The sequence below is a fragment of the Ranitomeya variabilis genome, chromosome 8, assembly GCF_051348905.1.
Source record: "Ranitomeya variabilis isolate aRanVar5 chromosome 8, aRanVar5.hap1, whole genome shotgun sequence".
NCBI lineage: Eukaryota > Metazoa > Chordata > Amphibia > Anura > Dendrobatidae > Ranitomeya > Ranitomeya variabilis.
In genome coordinates this window covers 203170256-203194652 of record NC_135239.1, presented here as the reverse complement: position 1 = coordinate 203194652, position 24397 = coordinate 203170256, and the positions used below count along the sequence as shown (strand labels likewise).

At 48.4% G+C, this 24397-nt stretch overlaps 1 protein-coding gene across 4 annotated transcripts in view; it reads right to left on the bottom strand.

Moving 5' to 3' along the window:
• MTMR14 (myotubularin related protein 14) overlaps positions 1–24397 on the bottom strand; it is a 37958-nt gene that overhangs the window by 9401 nt on the left and 4160 nt on the right. For 2 of the 4 annotated variants that reach the window (XM_077276300.1, XM_077276302.1), the window contains exons 3-17: positions 18399–18507; positions 17933–18008; positions 17755–17812; positions 17054–17173; positions 15726–15799; positions 15128–15198; positions 14039–14113; positions 12104–12170; positions 10305–10390; positions 6692–6768; positions 6524–6560; positions 5415–5488; positions 1682–1740; positions 1373–1511; positions 136–333 (exon numbers count right to left, since the gene is read on the bottom strand). In XM_077276300.1, the coding sequence (XP_077132415.1) occupies positions 136–333; positions 1373–1511; positions 1682–1740; positions 5415–5488; positions 6524–6560; positions 6692–6768; positions 10305–10390; positions 12104–12170; positions 14039–14113; positions 15128–15198; positions 15726–15799; positions 17054–17173; positions 17755–17812; positions 17933–18008; positions 18399–18507 (1320 nt within the window). The remainder of the gene's footprint in view (positions 1–135; positions 334–1372; positions 1512–1681; positions 1741–5414; positions 5489–6523; positions 6561–6691; positions 6769–10304; positions 10391–12103; positions 12171–14038; positions 14114–15127; positions 15199–15725; positions 15800–17053; positions 17174–17754; positions 17813–17932; positions 18009–18398; positions 18508–24397) is intronic. The other 2 variants (XM_077276301.1, XM_077276303.1) reach the window with 1 other exon arrangement.

Genomic DNA, 24397 nt, shown 5'->3' with positions numbered 1-24397 from the left:
GTAGTATACTGGTGGACCCGATTCCTCTCCTATATACTCATACGTTCCTTACCTGTCCATGCTGTAAACCTATGAATGGTTCTACATCATATCAGACATCATGCAATAAACCGTATAAGCACAAGTCACACGTACGGAGGAATGGCTTGACACGTGTCCCACCTGCGCTGCGGCACCTCCAGGGGGCTACTCCCCGCTCTCAGTAAGATGTCCGAATGGTTGGATGAGGAGGAGCTGGAGGATTTCGCTTCCGTTCCGGATGGCAGCAGCAGATGGTCTTCCGGTGTCCGGTTCCACACCGCAGTCTGTGGGGAGGAGGTATGAGTCTTCTTCCTGGCATGGTGGGTGGGGGAGAGGTGAAGGACAGCAACCAAAACGGATTGTTTAATAGATCAATATTAAACCCCCCAATGTGAACATCCACAGCTGATCAGTGGGGGGCGCCGGGTGTCGGACCGCCAGCAATCTGATATGGATGACCAGTGCGATGTACTGCGATGTGATGTCGGTTGAAAAAAAGATATTGTTCTATCAAGTTCAACCTTTCTCGACCAATAATACGTTTGTCACTAAATTATCTATAACCCGCAATGTTATGTACTGAGGAAATCATCCAGCCCTTGTATAAACGCTTTTATAAAAATAGCCACTACTGAAAGCACAAGAGATCAGACAATCGCAGCTTCAAGTCCCCTAAGGGGACTATTAAATAAAGTGGAAAAAATAAATAAAACCCCCCCCCAAACTATAAGTCATCCTCCTGCCTCATTAAAAGTAAAACAATTATTTTTTTACTCTCATATTTGGTATCGCTGCACTTGTAAAAATCGATCAAAATATAAAATTAATCCGATTGGTAAATTGGCGTAATGAGAAAAAAAAATTAAAAATACCAGAATTTTTTTTTTTTTTTTTATAGCTGCAAAATTGATACAAGAGGCGATCAAAACATTGTATCTACCCCAAAATGGTGTCAGTAAAAAAAAACGCTCAAGACAAGAAAAAAAACACACAAAAAAAAAAAAACTCTCACACAGAATCACAACTATATAGTGAATAGGATCAATAAAAAAAATAAATATAATTGTGAATTTGCCCTTTTTTTTTTTGCAATATCAACTCACTTGGATTATTTTTCAATGTTTTCCAGTACACCATGTGGTAGAATGAATGGTGTCACTCAAAAGTACAACCCGCCCCGCGAAAAACAAGCCCTCATACAGCCATATTGATGCAAAAAAAGAAAAAGAAAAAAAAAAAAAAAAAAGTTATGGCTCTGGGAAGAAGGGGAGGAAAAAAAACAAAACAAAACAAAAAATGAAAAATGGCCCCGGGGGTGAAGGCCTTAAACCCACTGCTGCCCACTACTCACCAGACGGCGTGGCTCTGGGCCCCCAAGTTGATCAGGTCTACAGATTCACAGTTTGTATGTCCGAAGGCACTGGGGGAATCTTCCGTAATGACCGAGAAGTCGCTGCTCAGACTGGTGGGGCTGCCGCGGTCCCGAGGTTCTGGTGGGAGCGGATATAATCCATTCATACACACAGCAAGACCCCTCTAGTCCGGCATAGATCGGGCCGCATTGGGGCCACTGGACACATTACTACAGGTTTCCCTCCATATTTATAGCATTACAGGGGAGTATTAAAAAAAAATAAAAAAAATATGGGAGGACACCTACTAAGTGCACAGAAATCCTCTAATGTCAGGCCGGGGTCCCGGGGCTGGGAACTTTTCCGCCTGGAAGAAAAGATGAATATTACAGATTGCAAAAGGTTTTGGATTGAAAAAAAATTGCTTGTATCTGGCAGGAGAGCAGGAGGGGTTAATCCCACTGTATATAGAGGTGTTAGTCATTGTACAGGAGGAGGAGGTGAGCTGTGACATCACCTATTGTGAATGGTGGATCCTGTGTTATCTACTGTATATAGAGGTGTTATCAGTCATTGTACAGGAGGAGGAGGAGGTGAGCTGTGACATCTCCTATTGTGAATGGTGGATCCTGTGTTATCTACTGTATATAGAGGTGTTATCAGTCATTGTACAGGAGGAGGAGGTGAGCTGTGACATCACCTATTGTGAATGGTGGATCCTGTGTTATCTACTGTATATAGAGGTGTTATCAGTCATTGTACAGGAGGAGGAGGAGGTGAGCTGTGACATCACCTATTGTGAATGGTGGATCCTGTGTTATCTACTGTATATAGAGGTGTTATCAGTCATTGTACAGGAGGAGGAGGTGAGCTGTGACATCACCTATTGTGAATGGTGGATCCTGTGTTATCTACTGTATATAGAGGTGTTATCAGTCATTGTACAGGAGGAGGAGGTGAGCTGTGACATCACCTATTGTGAATGGTGGATCCTGTTATCTACTGTATATAGAGGTGTTATCAGTCATTGTACAGGAGGAGGAGGTGAGCTGTGACATCACCTATTGTGAATGGTGGATCCTGTTATCTACTGTATATAGAGATGTTATCAGTCATTGTACAGGAGGAGGAGGTGAGCTGTGACATCAGCTATTGTGAATGGTGGATCCTGTTATCTACTGTATATAGAGGTGTTATCAGTCATTGTACAGGAGGAGGAGGTGAGCTGTGACACCACCTATTGTGAATGGTGGATCCTGTGTTATCTACTGTATATAGAGGTGTTATCAGTCATTGTACAGGAGGAGGAGGTGAGCTGTGATATCACCTATTGTGAATGGTGGATCCTGTTATCTACTGTATATAGAGGTGTTATCAGTCATTGTACAGGAGGAGGAGGTGAGCTGTGATATCACCTATTGTGAATGGTGGATCCTGTTATCTACTGTATATAGAGGTGTTATCAGTCATTGTACTGGAGGAGGAGGTGAGCTGTGACATCACCTATTGTGAATGGTGGATCCTGTGTTATCTACTGTATATAGAGGTGTTATCAGTCATTGTACAGGAGGAGGAGGTGAGCTGTGACATCACCTATTGTGAATGGTGGATCCTGTTATCTACTGTATATAGAGATGTTATCAGTCATTGTACAGGAGGAGGAGGTGAGCTGTGACATCACCTATTGTGAATGGTGGATCCTGTTATCTACTGTATATAGAGATGTTATCAGTCATTGTACAGGAGGAGGAGGTGAGCTGTGACATCATTCAGTCTGTGATGATAATGAGACTGCTGACAAATTATCCATCCAGAATAAAGAGTAAGAGTCCTAGTTGCTAGTGTGTAAAATTGGAAGATTTCACTATTTTTTTTATAGCAAATTACATTTTCTATTAATAACATTTATATTCTTAAATATAAAATATTAACAAAAAAAAAAAAAAAAAAAAAAAATCGCTAATAGGAGATTTTGTGATGTCCTGTTCCCAGCGGGATGGTTCGTAGAAAGCTCCTTGCCTTCATACACCCACCTCCATGTGCGGCAGGTCCCATATATACAGGAGCTTCTCACAAAATTAGAAGATCACCAAATAGCTAATTTATTTCAGTTCTTCAATACAAAAAGTGAAACTCATTATATAGAGTCATTACAGCGTGATCTATTTCAATTGTTTATTTCTGTTAATGTTGATGATTATGGCTTACAGCCAATGAAAACCCAAAAAGTCATTATCTCAGTAAATTAGAATACTTTATAACACCAGCTTGAAAAATGATTTTAAAATCCAAAATGTTGTCCTCCTGAAATGTATGTTCAGTAAATGCCCTCAATACTTGGCCATGGCTCCTTCTGCATCAATTACTGCATCAATGCGGCGTGGCATGGAGGCGATCAGCCTGTGGCACTGCTGAGGGGTTATGGAAGCCCAGGTTGCTTTGATAGCAGCCTTCAGCTCGTCTGCATTGCTGGGTCTGGTGTCTCATCTTCCTCTTGACAATACTCCATGGATTCTCTATGGGGTTCAGGTCAGGGGAGTTTGCTGCCAATCAAGCCCAGTGATACTGTTGTTTGTACACCAGGTATTGGTAGCAGTGTGGACAGGGGCCAAGTCCTGCTGGAGAATGACATTTCCATCTCCATAAAGCTTGTCGGCAGAGGGAAGCATGAAGTGCTCTAACATTTCCTGGTAGACGGCTGCGCTGACTTTGCTCTTGATAAAACACAGTGGACCTACACCAGCAGATGACATGGCTCCCCACACCATCACTGATTGTGGAGACTTCACACCAGACCTCCAGCAGCTTGGATTGTGGCCTCTCCACTCTTCCTCCAGACTCTGGGACCTCGATTTCCAAATGAAATGCAAAATTTACTTTAATCTGAAAACACCTTGGACCACTGACAACAGTCCGGTTCTTTTCCTCCTTGGCCCAGGTAAGACGCTTCTGGCGTTGTCTATTGGTCATGAGTGGCTGACACAAGGAATGTGACACTTGTAGCCCATGTCCTGGAGACGTCTGTGTGTGGTGAAGCAATGACTCCAGCAGCAGTCCACTCCTTGTGAATCTCCCCCAGATTTCTGAATGGCCTTTTCTTAACAATCCTTTCAAGGCTGCGGTTATCTCGGTTGCTTGTGCACCTTTTTCTACCACACTTTTTCCTTCCACTCCACTTTCCATTAATATGATTGTATACAGCACTGTGTGAACAGCCGGCTTCTGTAGCAATGACCTTTTGTGGCTTCCCCTCCTTGTGGACTGTGTCAGTGACGCCTTCTGGACATCTGTCAGGTCAGCAGTCTTCCCCATGATTGTGGAGCTACTGAAAGACTAAGGGACCTTAAGGCTATGTGCACACGTATTCTTGAGGTCTGCGGATTTTTCCACAGCGGATTTGAGAAATCCACAGGTAAAAGGCACTGCATTTTACCTTTGGATTCTATGCAGATTTTGTGTGGATTCCTATTATGGAGCAGGTGTAAACCGCTGCAGAATCCGCACAAAGAATTAACATGCAGCGTTTCCGCGCATTTTTTTCCGCAGCATGGGCACAGCGGTTTCTGTTTTCCATAGGCTTACATGGTACTGTAAACTCATGGAAAACTGCTGCGGATCCACGTGTCCTAAGCCTTATGAATGCTTAGGAACCTTCACATATGTTTTTTGTTAATTACTCTAATTTACTGAGATAATGACTTTTGGGTTTTCATTGGCTGTAAGCCATAATCGTACACATTAACAGAATAACACGTGAAATAGATCACTCTGTGTGTAATGACTCTCTCTCTCTCTATATATACACACATATATATATATATATATATATATATATTTTTATTTTTTTTTATATATGCACTTAATAGGGCAGCTCCTCGCCTTCATACACCTCCATGTGCGGCAGGTCCCGGTCTGGGAACATTTCCAGCAGAGAATAAATTAAATAAACTGGGTCAGGACACGAGAGGTTTCGTGGCCTCCATCGATATCCCACCACCAGCTCAGTAACGAGGTCAGCGGCTTCCTTCACCGCTCACTTACCGTGCTTTTCTCCCTGACGAGGAGAACTCGTCCGATGTGATGTGCTTCAGAAAATTGAAGCAGAAGAAAAATATCTGGAAGGAAGAAGGGAAGAAATAAACTCTATATTAAAAGTGCGAGAAAGAACAAGGATTTAATGAGCATCAAACACCACGTTATGTACCGAGCATTTAGGAGCTCTGCTCATCCTGGGCCTCCTGATGCACGGAGACAAGCTCAGCTCCGCTACATCAATACATGCTGATCCGGTGAAGACGAGTCCAGCACAGGGAGAGCGCCCCCTCCTGGAGTAAGCAGAGCAGATACCAAAAACCAAGTCTTCCACTTATTCCAGCGTGTCTGGAATAAAAACAGTCTGTCTGGGAGCGATGTACCTGCAGTATCACTGACAGCAGGACCCATGCTACTCGTGGAGATACCACTAGCTGGCAATGCATCCTGGGAAAAATATGCAAATAGCAGAAAAAAAAGGGAATGGTCTATGTAGCGCCACCTAGCACAAAAAGCCAATCTACAAGCCCTCAAAGCTGGCATACACATCGTCCGCAGGTGCTGGTTGGCTCTTTAAAGGGGATTTCACATTATCACCTGCCTATTGGGGTCCGTCTGAACGCTTAGACCAGCAGCGATCATCAGATCAGGACATTTTTTTTTAATCCTTTTAGCCCCGTTACAAAATGCCCGAGCACCGCTATATTTATCCTCTATGGGGCTTCCAGTAAAAGGGGGCCGAGTGCGGCGTCGTGAAAAAGGGGGCCGAGCGCGGCTGCTTCGTTCTAAAGGAGATAAAATAACCAGACAACCCCTTTAATGGTAGCTACCTATATGTGGCACTACAGAAGCAGTTTCCTTCCTTCTGGAGGAGAGCTCATTTACAAGTATATTAGTAATATGGCATCTGACCGGATGTTCCCATCTCACAGCAATTGCCTCCACGCTGGGGCTCCTCAGCTGCTGTAGGCCTACAACTCCCACCATGTTTAAAACCGTCAGGGCATGCTGGGAGATATAGTCCTGCAAGGACTGGAGAACTCCGGGGTGGAGACTACACATCACACCCAATAACGTTAATAAGCCACCACCGGAAGTGGTAAAAGAGGAGAACTCACCTCCTCTCCCTTACTGAGACGATCCACCAGCATGTGTCTGAAAACAAGCAAGAGGCACAAGGATTACAAGATGGGGTCTCATACAAGGGGTGCAGAGGGGGTACCGGCTCCTGCGTCAATCACATCCGCACACATACGACCAACACTGCAAAAAAATAAGAGGCTCACCCAAAGAGGAACCAGTCATAGGCCACCGTCAGGTAAAGGATCTCTGCCGGCTTCAGCGAGCTGTGCACCATCCCATCCTGAAAAGTAATGATCTGTGAGAGGCGTGCATACAAACCCACAAAATGCCAGCACTGAGGGTAAATAGACTAAATCCTCCTTAGGATGCCAGCAACACAGCTGTTGTAAAACCACAACTCCCAGCATGCTCGTGCAAATAAACAAGGACTCCAGGAGACTCCGTTCTCGCTTTCTTACTCTCTCCACTCCAAATAGAATAGTTTCCAATTGGCTAAAGCTCCAAACTCTGACTTCTGACAGCCACCACTAGGGGGAGAGCAAGAGCTTAGTGCATACAGGTCATACGCTGCATCCAATGATAAATCCGTATACAAATGAGCTCCCTCTAGTGGCGAAAAAGATAAGAATCACCCATAAAATAAAAAGCAAATTGCTGGATAATTCTCGCCACGCATGAGGCCAGAAATCTTGACAATGAGCATTATAATGGAGGGGGATGCAATGAGATGTGTAACGTGAAATTGGAGGAAGACTGAATGTAATGATGTAAGTCTGCACAAATGCTAAAGCATCATCATTATTACCATGCCGTCTACCCCAATGCCAATATTTACATTTTTTCTTTCATATATAGATGTGATTTAGGGCAAATACCATCATAGAACAACCTTGATGCCAAAATTGACTTTTCTCCCTTCCTTCTATCAACCTGTGTTGAATCATGCGAGAATAAGTGAAATATCTTTCTCAAGGCTCAGACCCATCTCCTGACAAAGTGCCTTGTAAAAAGCATAAATTATGAATACCGCCGGCATGAAAGAGAATCACATCCTGACGGGAACCAGAGTTTGGGAAGGACGGGGATGGGTGGGGGCATACAGAGCGCTCCAGCATCCCGGCAAGGAGTATACGGATCTGTCACACAGAATATGGACCGCGGCCTTAGAATGAGACTTATAAAGAGAGATTCCTATAAATTAGTTACCGATATAACAATGCTATTAAAAGAATGAGAGATGAAAGGTGTGCGGACGACGAGAGATAAAACGGAAAAATTAAATTTTTCTGGCGAGAAGCCCGGGTGCTGAAAATCTGCCACTCATGGTAATGGTTTAGGTCTGGCAGGGAAGGGCGTAAAGACAGACTAATGGACAGGTCCTTCATAGAGGTCATCCGAGATTATAGAAGAATAATTATTATATTTCACAAAAAACAAGCGCCAATGGCAGAGTCTGGAATTGCAGCACTTGTGTGTCCGTCTCCCTATGGCATCATGGCTTCTGTCAAAGGAGCTTTTCTCCTCTTCTACTTTCAGGAGCGCACTGCTCCCCTGCCTACCTGCTTACTGGGGGGTGCATCCCTGACCATACAGACCAGATGCCTGTCTGCACCGCACCCCTGACTACCTGACAGTACGGACCAGATGCATGTCTGCACCGCTCCCCTGCCTCCCTGACAGTACGGACCAGATGCATGTCTGCACCGCTCCCCTGCCTCCCTGACAGTACGGACCAGAAGCATGTCTGCACTGCTCCCCTGCCTCCCTGCTTACTGGGGGGTGCATCCCTGACCATACAGACCAGATGCATGTCTGCACTGCTCCCCTGCCTCCCTGAGAGTACGGACCAGATGCATGTCTGCACTGCTCCCCTGCCTGACAGTACAGACCAGAAGCATGTCTGCACCTCTCCCCTGCCTGACAGTACGGACCAGAAGCATGTCTGCACATCTCCCCTGCCTGACAGTACGGACCAGATGCATGTCTGCACATCTCCCCTGCCTGACAGTACGGACCAGAAGCATGTCTGCACCTCTCCCCTGCCTGACAGTACGGACCAGAAGCATGTCTGCACATCTCCCCTGCCTGACAGTACGGACCAGATGCATGTCTGCACATCTCCCCTGCCTGACAGTACGGACCAGAAGCATGTCTGCACCTCTCCCCTCCCTGACAGTACGGACCAGATACCTGTGCGTACACACAGTGACGGCCCCATCATGTTCGACAGACTGCAGATCTACTGCCTGATCATGCCACATAAAAAGCTACATTAGTCGGTGTGCCTAACGTTCATCCATGGGTCGTGTTGGGTACTGAAGCTCATCCCCATTGAAAGGGCCAGAGGGTCACGGTTTGTAGTGGAAAATCTGAAACTATGGCAGCTGCATCACTTCCTACTACCTGCCGGCATCCTGGACGCCTCCTCTTATTAGTAGGCTGGCGACAAGTTGACACATCGGACATAACGACTACGTAGGGACCTACTAATCAGAAAAAGGGTCCAGGATGGCGGCAGGTAAGAGGAGGTTTGCTGGGCTCTGGCCTGGACTGATGTGGCCACCAGACCAGGGTTTTACAAAGCTCTAGTGCTGCGTATGTAGGCAGAAGTAAAGCCATTTTCTATCATGGTCTTATGTAACCCCCTACCTCCGTCTCGGCTGCAGAAAAACTTAAATTTTCCAAACCTTCATTTTAAAGCTTCTCTCTGTGATCTTCTCATTAAGAGAAGCAGTGATCCCCTTAACAGACGCATTCGGCACAGTCTGGGACTGCGAGTTCACAGTTTGCATTTACTTTTCTTATCTTTTCAGTCTGATTATTTGGAGAAATAAACTGGCTGAATGGCGCAGCGTGCCCGATGTTCCGCAGCTCAGCAGGACGGGAGCACAATCGCTTATTAGATGCATCAGCGCCATGAAGTAGTCTTACAAGGCGAAGAGTTTACAGCAGATCTATGGATATCACCAGCAGGAATCACGCTTGTGAGGAGCGCGGGATGGAGAGGGCGTTACGGGAGGATTATTTCATCCATCGATATTGGCCAATATCTGTACAGCTGCTTTCTCAGCCATCTCTGCTTGTGGGGCTGCAAGTTCAGAGCTCAGCATTTGCAATCTACACTCACTTTTACCCTGTGCTCTCCAGTTAGCAGACCTCTCTATAGCTGCTGCTTTCTCTGGTTACATACTGGTTTGCAGTCCATGTGCACATTTGTCCCAGTCCATCATGTTGGCCAATACCTGAATAACTACTTTTATTCTCTGCTTGTGCAGCTGCAAGTTCAGAGCTCGGTTTCTGCAGTCTATACTCACGTTTGTCCTTCTCTATCCTGTTGGCCAATACCTGTATAGTTCCTGCTATTTTCTCTGCTATTTCCGCTTGTGGGCCTGCAAGTTCAGAGCTCAGCGTTTGTGTTTTTTTTCTCTTAATCTGCAACCATGGAGCAGCGACTGCGTCAACCTAGTGTACGCAGTTCTGCACAGATGTACACAAAAATAGGAGGTTTTTAAATGAAGGCAAATATGATCTCTAATCCCAGCTCTAGGACTCATGTAGACATCCGCGGATCTCGATGCAGCCATGGATCGCAGTGCATGGACTGGCCATGGGTCTGCCAACCAAAGCGCGACAGCCTCATAGAAATATATGAAGCCATCTTGCTACGGTCGGGAGACGTGCGGTCAGTCAGTGCATTGTGGCATTTACAGCAAGAAGAGAAACCGTCAAGTATCTGAGGATTTAAAGGGGTTAAAAAAAAAAATTAAAAAAAAAAAATCACACAACAAAAACTCTTCTGTCTAAAAATCTACTCACAGCCCAAAGCGAGAGTCTCAGGAGTGAAATGAACAGCGGCGTGCGATCCCACCCGGATATACAGTGCACTAGCAACCCGCTGTTTTCTGCAGAGGAAGAGTACAGCACGTATCAGTCCAATATATATTTCACAGTAATTGATCATGAAAAACGATGTAACAGTGCTGCGCATTAAACGCAGCCATGTCAACATTTTTCGCGGCCGTGAAAGCACTTTATTGTCTTTATGCATAGGCTGTTAAGGGGTTAATTAAAAAGCTGCATGCAGGCTATAAAAAGGAGATTTTTGTGTACTCACCGTAAAATCTTTTTCTCCGAGCCACTCATTGGGGGACACAGCATGATAGGGGAGTTGGGTACAGAAAAATTGGGTGAGATATAGATATATATATATATATATATATATATATATATATATATATATGTCACCCAACATCTCTGTACCCAACTCCCCTATCATGCAGCAGTCACATCTCATATACCCAATGACCGCTGCGGCCGATCATTTGCTTCTGCGGCCTTCTGACCACTATTCACATGCACGCTCGGCTTGGCTGAGCGTGCACGTGTTCTGTAATACACAGGGGAGGAATGCAGCCATTAATAATAATAATCTAATGTGCACGGCCAGCTGTAGCATTTTATACCATGCTTAAAGGGAAAGTTCACCAAATGAGCGAGTATACATGTCTGAAATCAGTAACTATGGTGCATTCTTCCAGAATCAGTCTCTGCAGCTCAACCCTATTCAGGTCAATGTAACAGAGCTGCAACATCAGAGAAAGACAGGGGTGGCGCAGTTTCTTCAAGAAAGAAGCCATGTTTTGCTTTTGTTCCATCTTTTATAAATAATACCGTAAATAAATTTTCTTTTTTTTTTCCCCCTATTCCTGCTTGCTGTCAGTGAATGGCTTGCAATAAGAGTCAAAATCCACCGTCAGGTTTCCCCCCACACCACTAAGGATTTGGTGGATGGTATGTGGAAGACCGTTCTTGCAAAATTGGGATCAGTAGATCCAGGGGCCCTTTTGGACCCAGGTTTGGGGGCTACATTTATAATTGTGCCCGATAACATGTAGATGACGAGGCTGGCCAGGAAGGGATTTTTGTTAAAGGGAAATATGAACTTCCCCATCGTCTTCAGATCCGTCCGTTCCTATCCAAGCCGCACACCGCTGTGAACAACCCCTTTAAATTCTGCTTGGCACTTAGCAATGTTTTCTGAGCTCTAGGACCCAGGTGGCACAAAGAAGTGTGAAATTAAAGGGTTTCTCTCTCGCCAAAAGCTTCCATTTCAGCTTAGTCATGTGCGACTCTGGCCTTGTTATGTGACTGCGGATCTAATCTCTGAGAAGAGTAACCCCCATCATCCGACTCATCCTGAGGGTAACAGAAGGACGCCCACAGAGAAGAATTATACATCGAGTATAATTGATTGGCATGTGCTGGGGGCCGCTGGTGAACTTCCCCTTTAAGCTTACCTCCTCCTATATTATACCCTTTACCAAACACTAGAGCTGGATTAATATAGGATGAACTGTGAAGGTGTCCGTCAGCTGCTTCCTCCCCGTACAGGACACGTGCATGCTCAGCCGACCAGAGCGTGCACGTGTATAGCAATCCGATGAAGGAGGGCTCCTTATGAAGAAATTGTGACATTTCAGAAGGCTGCATTCACACGTAGAGGTAATGGCCGGGGGCAAAATCCCCAAGATCGCGGACCCCAAGCATTTAGCTACTTCTTGCCCCAGATTATTCCCATTTTACTCGCAGCGTTGAATGGCAGAGGAGACTCTTACCGTCCCCGTTGATGATGTGAATGAGGAGCCTCAGGTAGTTCTGCGTCTGCTTCACCAAGTCCCAACTCTGCACCAAAAAAAGTGGAAGACGGGTTATAGTAAAGGAAAAACAAAAAACTGCGTCTATTGGAGTCCAATGTAAGAGAAAATCTGCCTTTTGCCTCATTAAAACCTCGGATTGTTGCTGTGCTTTTCCCCCATTCTTTACACTGCAGATCTACTTAAGGAGTCACACAAGCATTAGGCAAAGAGATACTATCCTACGGTGGTCCCTAGACCACCCTCCTTAATATACTACTCACTTGTACATCGCAGTGTGACCCCCCCCCCAAAGATAATAAAACTTCGGGGATATTGTTCTATGCAGACAGGAGGCAGACGCCATTGTGAATCCATGTCACCGGCATTGGTGCACATGAAAGCGACAAGAGGAGCAATGGAGGGAGTTTGCTTGTGTCGTCATCACTACTGGTGGCAGGAGGTGTCCATCCAGGTGGTCTAGGTCCCCAAGGGGGACACAGGTGGTCCACCTCCCCCGGGGGGACACAGACGGACCAGCTCCCCCGGGGGGACACAGCCATATGTGACAACATAGGTCTGAAGAGCACAGAGCCAATACCTAAGGCAGAGGCAGACAAGGACGTCAACTGGGATCTGCTCCTTTGTGCCAGGAAGAATAGTAGGAGGATCGGCAGAGCGATATAAACTGCTCTTTCCAGCCGCCATAAGACAGGATGATGGGACATCCCCCCCCATTATTAACCATATATGTCCTTGATTACGGAGTGAGGAGCAATAATGCATTCACTAATATATATATATATATATATATATATATATATATATATATATATATATATATATATATATTTATTCCTCCGCCCAGCATTCCCAGGATGATCCTTGTGCGATGTAGATCTGTTCTCTCTGACAAATGCCAGCTCAGCACTTCCCGGCCGCCTGCTGTGCTCTGCCCCAATTCTGCCTGCTGAAAGACACAAATCATAGGCCTGTCTCCAACAAAATTCTGGGGGAGAGACATTTACAAGAGCCCCCCGAAAGAATGAACAGCAGCAGTGTAAAAAGCACCGCCATCCAGAGTGTGAACATCTCTAATCTATGGCGTGGGGGCAACATGTACAACACTCAGGTGTCAATGTAGTCATACAATTCCAGGGGGTCGATAATTGTGGGACCCCACATAGGTCATCACATTCATATAGATGTGGGGGGGGGGGGGGGGCACTGACTCCCCTGACCCCCTATTATCAGCTTTGACAGCAAGAAGTACGCAGAGCACCATGGCGCCATACATTGTGTAGTGGACGCTCTCGGTACTGCAGCACCACTCAGCGAACGGAACGGTCGTGTCCTTGTTCCGACAACCACTGATCAGTGGCAGTGCCGGGTGTCAGGAGCCCACAGAACTTACGCTGATGACCCACCCTAAAGATTACAATAGCTGCGCTACTTTCAATGACTGCAGCGATACTTTTCCCTGCAGGAGGTCTCACTTTTTATGGCCACAGTAGTGTTAGAATCATTATGCTGAAATTAAAAAGGTAAATAAATCTATAGGATAAGATGTGTCCCCGCAGACTGAAGCTCCCAGTGCAGGTGCCGCTCAATTAGACGTTTCTAAGCCGACCCCATTAACTGAGCGGCCCGCAGCGCCTCCTGCCATGCGCTGACCCATTTTCTCTGGCTTCGCACATGCTGGGTCCTCAGTTCTGCTGGAAGATCCCAGAGGCTTTACCACGGGAAGAACCTTTACTATCAGGACACAGAGAGGCGCCGCTCCTGACGGTCTGTGCTTTCATCATCTTGTCGGCCGCTGTGCAGCCTCGGGGGGCAGACGATAGCAAGGGGCCGCGTCCCGTAGGGCGAGAGTCGCGTGCGGCAGGGCACCTCACGTGACTAGTATCACCCGCTTACCTGGTATTCCCGCCAGTCAATGTTTAGGTGTCTTGTCAAGCAGACTGGGATGCTTAAAGGGGCATCAACGTAATCCTGCGGATGGAGAAGCACGCGACACATGAGGGGTTTCATAGTGCACAGATTATGCCAAACATTAACTGCAACTACATTTATGGGCCTATTTTAAATAGCGGCGTTACTGACCTCCGACAAGCAACATGCACCTGCCCCAATAATGAGACTAAGGCTTGTATGACACCGGCCGCCATATACAAAACCCAGAATAACGAAAGCAGCAACGCTCCCAAATGTGGAAATAAGAGGCGCTGGATGAGCTCTCTAACGGTCCAAGAGACGGACCTTACAATAGTCAGCAGCACAAACAATCGCTTCACAGTATGTGCCGTCCACAGATCCCCGAAGACTAACATCTATATTAAAGTGGCAGCTACAAACGTCACATACAGTGTCCTGTATAGCGACTGCCGCAGTCTGGAGGGCACGATATGCAATGCTTGGGAAGCAGTGCGGGTACCATGTACAGGACATGTGCTGCCGACAATTAACAGGATGGCCGCCAGTCTCCTGATCCAAGATCTCAGTATTTGCAATTCTCGGGCCACAGAATTTAACAACCCCGTAAAGCATCACTCCAGCAGGTTTTTGTTTTATTGCACTGGAGTATTTAGTGTTTTTTTTTTTGTTTTTTTTTTAAATAAATTGTGCCTGTTGAATTATGTATTGGTGGGTGCAGATATTTGCAGCAGCACTTAAGAACTCCGTCAGCGCACAATGGCCGTTCAAACCACGCAGAAGCACTCGGTGCATCACAGGGGGGCACAATCCTTTAACTGCACCTTCCCCTCAATCTCCACCCTAACCTCCTCTATGATTGACAGCTCTGTCTTCAGAACCAGAGAAGGGTGGAAAGAGTTGGAAACCAAGCAGGTAGGAAGGTGGATATAAAGGATTGGCCCCGCCGTGATGCTCCGAGCACTTGTACTTCATTTTAAGCAGTGTGTGCTGACAAGACTCCCTTTAATAAATCCACGTCGTAGGTTACAATACAGATATCAGTGCGTACTAGGGTCATGCTGTGAATCCTACCTGCTTCCAGTTAAATACAAGTCCTTCCGCAGCGTAGTCTCGATCCTTGTAATCCTTAAAAAATTCACAGCCTGCAAGAAAACAGAAGACATAAAAAAAAAAAAAAAATAATAATAATTCGATGTGAGTAGCATGTGAGCTCATTACTCACTGGACCGGTCTGTGGGGACATATTGGACCCTTAACCTTCCATAGATTACACAGTGACCCTAGTGAAATGTAGGAGTAATCTCCTATTCCTGCTGTGGTTGTCTTGTAGAGGTCCCGGCGGCAAGAGATCAACCCACGATCAGTTTCCAGGTCCCGTGGCCCCAGAAGTATACAGCACAAGTCAGGTCTCTGGTACGCCGCTCTTATGAGCTGCGGTAAGGGAGAACGGTCGCTACATGGAGTGCGGAGCCGTCACATTTCTGGCTCTGTACACTTCCACCGGCTGCAGGACTTGGTAACGGCAGGTCGGTGGAAGTGTCGGAAGCTGGATGCCCACCAATCAGATCTAGGATCCATCCCAACGATAAGTTATCAATATTTGTGTCCCCTTTAAAGATCCTCTGACACAAAACAAAATGAGCTCTACAAAAGGATTAATATTCTCTACCTGGATAAGGAATCGACAAGAGCGTGAAGTCTGCATACCGCTGAGCCTTGTCCACCTTTTCAGAGGAAGTAACACTGGATGGAAGAAAAGAAGAAGAAAAAAAAAAAAAAAGCACAAGTTTAACCCCTTCATGACCGTGGGATTTTTCGTTTTTCCGTGTTCGTTTTTCACTCCCCTCCTTCCCAGAGCCATAACTTTTTTATTTTTCCGTCAATTTGGCCATGTGAGGGCTTATTTTTTGCGGGACGAGTTGTACATTTGAACGACATCATTGGTGGTTTTACCATGTCGTGTACTAGAAAACGGGAAAAAAAATTCCAAGTGCGGTGAAATTGCAAAAAAAGTGCAATCCCACACTTGTTTTTTGCTTGGCTTTTTTGCTAGGTTCACTAACTGCTAAAACTGACCTGCCATTATGATTCTCCAGGTCATTACGAGTTCATAGACACCTAACATGACTAGGTTATTTTTTACCTAAGTGGTGAAAAAAAATTCCAAACTTTGCTGGAAAAAAAAAAAAAATAAATAAATAAATTGCGCCATTTTCTGATACTCGTAGCGTCTTCATTTTTCATGATCTGGGGTCGGTTGAGGGCTTATTTTTATTTTTTTCACATTTTTTTTAAAAAAACTTTTGCCATGCTTCAGTAGCCTCCATGGGAGGCTAGAAGCAGGCACAGCGCGATCGCCTCTGCTACATAGCAGCAATCTGCTGTTCGCTGCTATGTAGTAGAAAATCAGGTGTGCTGTGAGCGCCGACCACAGGGTGGCGCTCACAGCTACCGGCGATCAGTAACCATAGAGGTCTCAAGGACCTCTATGGTTACTGTCCTGACACATCGCCTACCCCCGATCATGTGACGGGGGTCGGCGATGACGTTATTTCCGGTCGCGGTAGTTAAATGCCGCTGTCTGCGTTTGACAGCGGCATTTAACTAGTTAATAGCGGCCGGTGAATCGCGATTTCACCCGCCGCTAGTGCGGGCACATGTCAGCTGTTCAAAACAGCTGACATGTCCCGGCTTTGATGCGGGCTCACCGCGGAGCCCTGCATCAAAGCAGGGGAGCCGACATTGGACGGGATAGTACGTCCGATGTCGGTAAGGGGTTAATGTATAATACTTAATTCGCAAAGGAAGATTTGGTTCTACAAAATCTACACTCCCCCAATTGATTGGGTTCAATGGAGAAAACAAAATATAATAATAATAATCAGTAACTTAAAAAGAGATCAAATATTTTCATTGACCCAGGTCTTTGAAAGATTATATTATAATTTTAAATTATAAATATAGCAAAAATTGGACTTAAATACAAACAAAACTCACTTGAGCCCAAATTTCACTTTCTTGTTTTCTACCATCAGGTCGCAGATGTATCGGACAGACAAGTAGCGCAATAATTTGATGTCGTGGCCCCGGACTTTGTCGAATTGAGAGTCTCCGTTCCTGGGAGGAAGAAATCAGAATGAACTGGTTAGATGACTTACATCATGGTGACGGTACTGCCCCCCCCCCCCCCCGCAGATTACAATCCTGGTTGCCATCATTTAATTCTGAATCACAGCAAGACATCAGGAAGCAGGTACTGATTAGTGAGAGGGGTGATAACAGGAAGACAAGTCCCAGAATCCCTCCCTGAGGGTCACTGGGGAGCGGACAACAGCAAGCTGTGATTGGTGACGGAGGCGATATCGTGAGGCAGAGGTCCTGTATTCCCTGTGCCACCAGCCATAGTAGGGGAGAGATGACAGTAGCAGGATGTGATCGGTAAGAGGGGTGGTAACACGTGGACAAGTTCCTGACTCGAGTGAGGTCACTGAAGGCTGGACAGAAGGGGAAATGACAGCGACAGGCTGGGATCTTGCGTCCTGATGTCCTTCCAGGACGTAAAACTTTTCACAATACACCTGACTTCATATAATGACTGCCCCCATATACTGCCCCCAGACTGATGCGCTGGTGCCATATGGAGGATTAAATGCTGCGCTTTAATATAATCCTAATATCTAGAGCGTCTCATACAATACCTGGCTGCAGAATCATCCTCTGTAACTTCGGTGTCTGCCCAGGAATCATCAGCGCCCCCTGAAAATAATCCACAGAAGGATCAGAGGCATCAGATCTGAGAGTGGAGCACAGCGCTGCTGGCACTGACGTGACGGAGGAGCCAACGTCAAGGCCCAGAGGGACGACCATTAGTCTTACCTGAGAAGATGTAATTGTAACCGGTGCGACCATACAACTCCCCCCATCCGGCCAGTGTTGCCGACCTGCAAATGTGCTGCAAGGGAAAAGCGGAAAACATCAGGACAAATGCAAAAATCTGCAGCACTTCCAAATATGGATAACAAAAAAAAATTCACAATTCGCATTTACTACGCTGTGATTTGAGGCAGATTTTGAGATAAAAAGGGTAATTGATAAAGGAATCGATGAGACACCTTCACTTCATGGTTGATGGTGATGAAGGGGCTGCAGCGCTGGGGTAGTGCTACATGCCCCTCAGAATTTGCCCAGCCTTGCACCGCCGCAGCCATCGGCTTGTGAAGAGAGTCACAGCCGCCCCATTGGGAAGGCAGACGGAATATGGTGAGATTGTGAAGGTTTGGGACGAGCAGCTGCCGAGCGCGGACTGTGCTGTGGATGCAAGAGAGGAAAAAGATGCCATTACCTTTCCCTTGTAGAGGATAACAGGACAGACGAAGCGTCCTCGGCATCGCGCCATTTTACTGCGGTTTACGAGGTCTTGTAACTTGCTGACCTGCACTGTGCTCTCAAACCTGAAAACACAAAAATCACAGGGAATCATTAAAGCAAAAAAAGAGAAAGAGACGCGGAGTGCGAGAGGAAAAAAGAAAGCGGGCGCACGATAGAGAAAAAGAAAGTGAGTGCGCGAGAGACAAAAAGAAAGCGAGGGCGTGCGAGAGACAAAAAGAAAGCGAGGGCGCGCGAGAGGCAAAAAACAGGATTTTTGGTTGCTTACCGTAAAATCTGTTTCTTGGAGCCTCCATTGGGGGACACAGGAACCATGGGTGTATGCTGCTGCCACTAGGAGGCTGACACTATGCAAATAAAAAAGTTAGCTCCTCCTCTGCAGTGTACACCCCACCGACTGGCATTATACTCTTCAGTTAGTGAGAAAGCAGTAGGAGATAAGTAACAAGGTTGAAAAACCATAACCACAAACTTGAGAATTGTAAACATAAGAACAGTCATAAAAACATATAACAGAAACATTGGGGGGGAGCTGTGTCCCCCAATGGAGGCTCCAAGAAACAAATTTTACGGTAAGCAACCAAAAATCCTGTTTTCTTTATCGCCTCTCATTGGGGGACACAGGAACCATGGGACGTCCCAAAGCAGTCCCAAGGGCGGGAAAAACAGACTTCCATCAGGTCAGAGGACTCACCACTGCCGCCTGCAAGATCCTTCTGCCTAGGCTGGCATCCGCCGAAGCATAGGTATGGACCTTGTAAAATTTGGCGAACGTGTGGATGGAAGACCAAGTTGCCGCTTTGCAAAGCTGTAGGGCGGAAGCCCTGTGGCGTACCGCCCAGGAGGCGCCGACTGCCCGGGTAGAGTGAGCCTTAATCCCAGGAGGGGGCACTCTGTTCTTGACCCGGTAAGCCTCCAAAATTGCCATTCTGATCCAGCGAGCAATAGTCGCCTTAGAAGCCGGTTGGCCTCTGCGCGTGCCATCAGGAATGACGAAAAAGGAATCAGTCTTTCGAAAAGTGGAGGTTCTATCCAGGTAGATCCTCACAGCCCTGACAAGGTCCAGCTTGTTCAAAGAGCGCTCCAGAGGATGAGTCGGAGCTGGACAAAAGGAAGGTAAAATGATGTCCTCGTTGAGGTGGAAGGTTGAAACCACCTTAGGAAGAAAAGAAGGTGGAGGTCGGAAAACCACCTTATCCTGGTGAATGACCAAAAACGGAGGTCGGCAAGACAGAGCCGCCAACTCGGAAACGCGGCGAATAGACGTGATGGCCACAAGAAAGGACACCTTCCAAGATAGAACTGATAGAGGAATCTCCCGAAGGGGCTCAAAGGGAGAAAACCTCAGGACGTCCAGTACCAGGTTCAAATCCCATGCATCCACAGGGGCCCTGTACGGCGGGACAGTGTGGGCCACTCCTTGAAGGAAGGTCTTAACCTGTGGCCGAGAAGCTAAAGTCTTCTGAAAGAGGATGGAAAGCGCAGAAACCTGGCCCTTCAGGGAGCTAAGAGCCAGGCCCGAATCCAGTCCTGCCTGAAGGAAGGCCAAAAGAGAAGGCAGGGAAAAGGTCATGGATGGAACGCGGTTGGACTCGCACCAACGGAAGTAAGCCTTCCAGGTACGGTAGTAGATCCTGGAAGACGAAGGCTTCCGAGCCTGAATCATGGTATGAATCACCCGGTCTGAAAGGCCGGACGCTCTTAGAACCGCGGTCTCAACAGCCACGCCGTTAAACTGAGCGACCGAGAATTCGGGTGGCAGATCGGACCCTGAGACAGCAGATCGGGCCTGTCTGGAAGGCGCCAGGGGGCGTCCACGAGAAGGTTGACGAGCTCTGCGAACCAAGCTCTCCTGGGCCATTCCGGGGCGATCAGGATGACCGGCACTCCTTCCGCTTTGATCTTCTTCAACAGTTTGGGAAGAAGTGGAAGGGGTGGAAACAGGTAAGGCAGCCCGAACTGTGACCAAGGGATGGCCAGAGCATCGACGCCCACTGCGAGAGGATCGCGCGACCTGGAGACGAACTGCGGAACCTTCCTGTTCATTCGAGACGCCGTGAGATCCACGTCCGGAGTCCCCCATCGAAGACAAATCTGATGGAAGACCTCCGGATGCAAGGACCATTCCCCTGCCGCGAGGCCCTCGCGGCTGAGGAAGTCGGCGGCCCAGTTGTCCACGCCGGGGATATGCACCGCCGATATCACTGGAACTGTAGCCTCTGCCCAAAGGAGGATCCTGGAGACCTCGGCAAGGGCTAGGGAGCTCCGGGTCCCCCCCGATGGTTGACATATGCCACGGCCGTGGCGTTGTCCGTCTGGACCCGGACTGGCAGGCCCCTGAGAATAGTTTCCCAGTGGCGGAGGGACAGAAAAATGGCCCGAATTTCGAGGACATTGATTGGCAGAGACGACTCCTGCGACAACCAACGGCCCTGGACCGTCAGGTGGCGAAACACCGAACCCCAGCCGAGCAGGCTGGCGTCCGTCGTCACCACCTGCCAATGAACTGGAAGGAAGGACCTGCCCTGGGAGACAAGGGGTGACGTCAGCCACCAGTTGAGAGACTGTTTGACCCGAGAAGAGAGACGGATTGGCCGATCCAGGGAGAAGACAGACCTGTCCCATTGAGACAGAATGGCTTGCTGGAGGGACCGCGAGTGAAATTGGGCGAAGGGAATCGCTTCCAATGTTGCTACCATCCTCCCCAGAGCCCTCATGGCCGAACGGAGAGAGAGAGGCCGAGGACCCTGGAGCAAGCGTATGTCCCGACAAAGAGTGGATTTCTTGTCTTTGGGAAGGAAGACTCTGGACTGGCGAGTGTCGAAGAGCATGCCCAGAAAGATGATGCGCTGAGAAGGGATAAGGCAGGACTTCTTCCGGTTGACCAGCCACCCGAAACGGACTAAGGTGTCGATAAGAATAGACAGGCTTTCGTGAGCCTGAGCAAAGGACGGAGCCTTGATGAGGATGTCGTCGAGGTAAGGAAAAAGGACCAGGCCTCTGACCCTCAAGATGGCCATCAGTGCTGCCATGATCTTTGTGAACACCCTTGGCGCGGTTGCGAGGCCGAACGGCAGGGCGACGAACTGAAAATGTTCCCGGAGCACTGCAAAGCGCAGGAAACGGTGATGTCCAGGAAAAATCGGGACATGTAGGTAGGCGTCCTGGATGTCGATTGAGCACAGAAATTCCTGGGCCTCCATGGAAGCAATTACTGAACGAAGAGATTCCATCCTGAAGCGTCTCAGATGAACTCTCCTGTTCAGCAATTTGAGGTCCAGAATGGGACGAACCTTGCCGTCCTTTTTCGGTACCACAAAAAGGTTCGAGTAGAAACCCGTGAAACGTTCTTTTTCTGGTACGGGAACGATAACCCCGGCTTTGAGGAGAGAAGCGATGGCTGCAAAGAAGCCCGGAACTAAAGCGGGATCTCTTGGAGGACGGGATTCGAAGAAACGATCCCGGGGTCGTGAAACGAACTCGATCTTGTATCCCGAAGATACAACTTCCCTGACCCATGCGTCCTCTACTGCGGAAAGCCAGACGTCCCTGAAAAAGAGAAGACGGCCGCCCAACCTGGGAGTTGGGCTGGAGTCTTGCCGAGAGTCATGCAGAGGTGGATCTTCCAGTCCTGGGCCTGGAGGATCTACCCTGGGAATAGCGAGGACGCCAGGACGGAGTGGGTCTAAAGGACACCGCCTTCTTCTCTTGACGTGTCTGTGGCCTCTGTTGCTGCTGGGAAAAGGAGCTAGACGCCGCGAAACGGCGAAAAGGCCGGAAGGGACGAAACTGCCGTCTAGGAGGGTGACGAGGCTTAGCCTGGGGGAGAAGAGAACTTGTACCTCCGGTGGCGTCCTTAATGATTTGGTCCAGCTGGGAACCAAATAGACGAGAGCCCTGGAAGGGCAGGCTGGTAAGGGACTTCTTGGAAGATAAGTCCACCTGCCAGGCCTTGAGCCAAACGGTCCGGCGGATGGCAACAGCATTGCTGGAAGCCTGAGCCGCACAAGACGCGGTATCCAGGGAGGCGGAGACCAGGTATTCACCAGCGTGGGAAATTTGGTTGGCAAGCTCCGCTAGTTGCGCGGGAGGCGCCCCGTCCAGGATACCTCGACGGAGATCTTTGGCCCATTTGGAAATAGATTTAGAAACCCAAGTAGAAGCAAAAGCTGGGCATAGCGCTGCCGCAGCCGCTTCAAAGGCTGACTTCGCAAAGGATTCTACAACTCTATCGTTAGAGTCCTTCAGAGATGCTCCGCCGGACAGTGGAAGCACCGTGTTGGTGGACAGCCTGGAAACAGGGGGATCCACCGAGGGAGAGACCGTCCAATTGGCGGTAAGTTCTGGAGGAAAAGGATATAACACACCCAGGCGTTTTCCCCTCTGAAAACGTCTGGTCGGGTTCTCTCTCTCTCTGGACAAGATTTCCACGAATTCAGGATGAGGAGCAAAAAAACTTGGAAGGTGGGTTGGCCCGTCTAAACGAAACCGCCTGATCTGCGGGTTCCGTAGAGGGATCCTTGATGCCACAGGTTTGGTTTATTGCCCCAATGAGATTCTGGACCATATCCCTCATAGTGGCGATTTGGTTAGAATCCAGCTCCGAAATATCCTCCGAGGGCGCATCAGAGAGAGCCTCGCCTGACTCAGGGGAGGAGGATCGGGGGGACACCGACCGCAGGGGAGGGCCGTGTGGCGAGATGGAACGCGAAGAGGACTCAGACCGACAGTCCTGCCTGGACCTTTTGTGGCGTATCAAGGAGGGCTCGGGCGGTGGTTCCTGGGACCCGCTGGCTACTGCGGGGGTCTGCAGAGGTAATCGATCCAGCACGGACACCAGGGTTTGAGACACCCGTGCTAAATCGGCCACCGATTGAGACAGAGTGGAGGCCCAGCCTGGGATGGGGGTATCACTCTTGGGCGGATCGGCCGGGGGAACCTGGGCGGTGGGAACAATTGGGTTGCTGCAGGCCTGACAGAGCGGAGAGGACTGACCTGAGGGAAGTTTGCTGTTACAGGACGAACATGCAAAGTACTTGACTAAGACAGAAGCTGAAGAAGTAGGAGGACGAGAGCGGCCCCCTTTAGAGTTAGACATCTTGAGAGGTCCCTGAAGAAAATGCCAGCGGGTTAGGGGACAGTGGGGCAGAGGGGGGTGTCAGTCTGCAGAGCAGCTACTCACGGACCCGGTCCTGGAAGAAGTCCCACTTGTCGATGGAGAAGTCCTGCCCTGAGGTGCTGTATTCTGCGCAGATCGTGCTGTGCAGAAGAGGTGAGGGAGCGCTGCGTGAGCTCCTCTGCTCGGTGAACGCAAGGCGCCTGGAATGTTCCCGGCACTGAGGAAGGGGGCGGAGACAGAAAGAGAGGCGCCGGTGGGCAGGGCACTGTATGTCGGGCGGGAAAAAACCTGCCCGCCGAAACCGGAAGTGAAGGAGCGCGTACCGGAAGTAGGCCCCGGCCGAAGCCGGGACCTAAATTAGAGGCCGGCGCTGCTGGAAAAGAGGCCGCGGCTCCGGAGCAGCGCGGGAGCCTGACAGGGCCGCCAGAGGGGACAGAATAATAGAGTCGCGGCGCCGAAGTAGGCCCCGGCCGAAGCCGGGACCTAAAGTAAAAAAGCGGCGCCGCTGGAGGATCGCAGTACCGAGCCCGCAGATAGTAAGTAGCGCGGCAGCCAGCCAAGGCCGCCGCGCAGGCACAGGATACTAGCAGCCGCAGGAGGAAGCGATGCCTCTGTAAGGATAAAAAGGGATCTGTCTAGCACAGGAGGAAGCGCGGCGGAATACACCGCGCGAAACGATTTTCGTCTTGGCCCTGGGATCCCTATTAGAATAAAGTTAACGCCGTCATGAATCCAGTCTTGCTTGGGAGCCCCCCGCGCATTAAGGGACTTCTATTCCCCCACATTGCGGGGGAGGACAGGGGAAAATCTGGGAAGTTTAGGGAAATACTCACCTA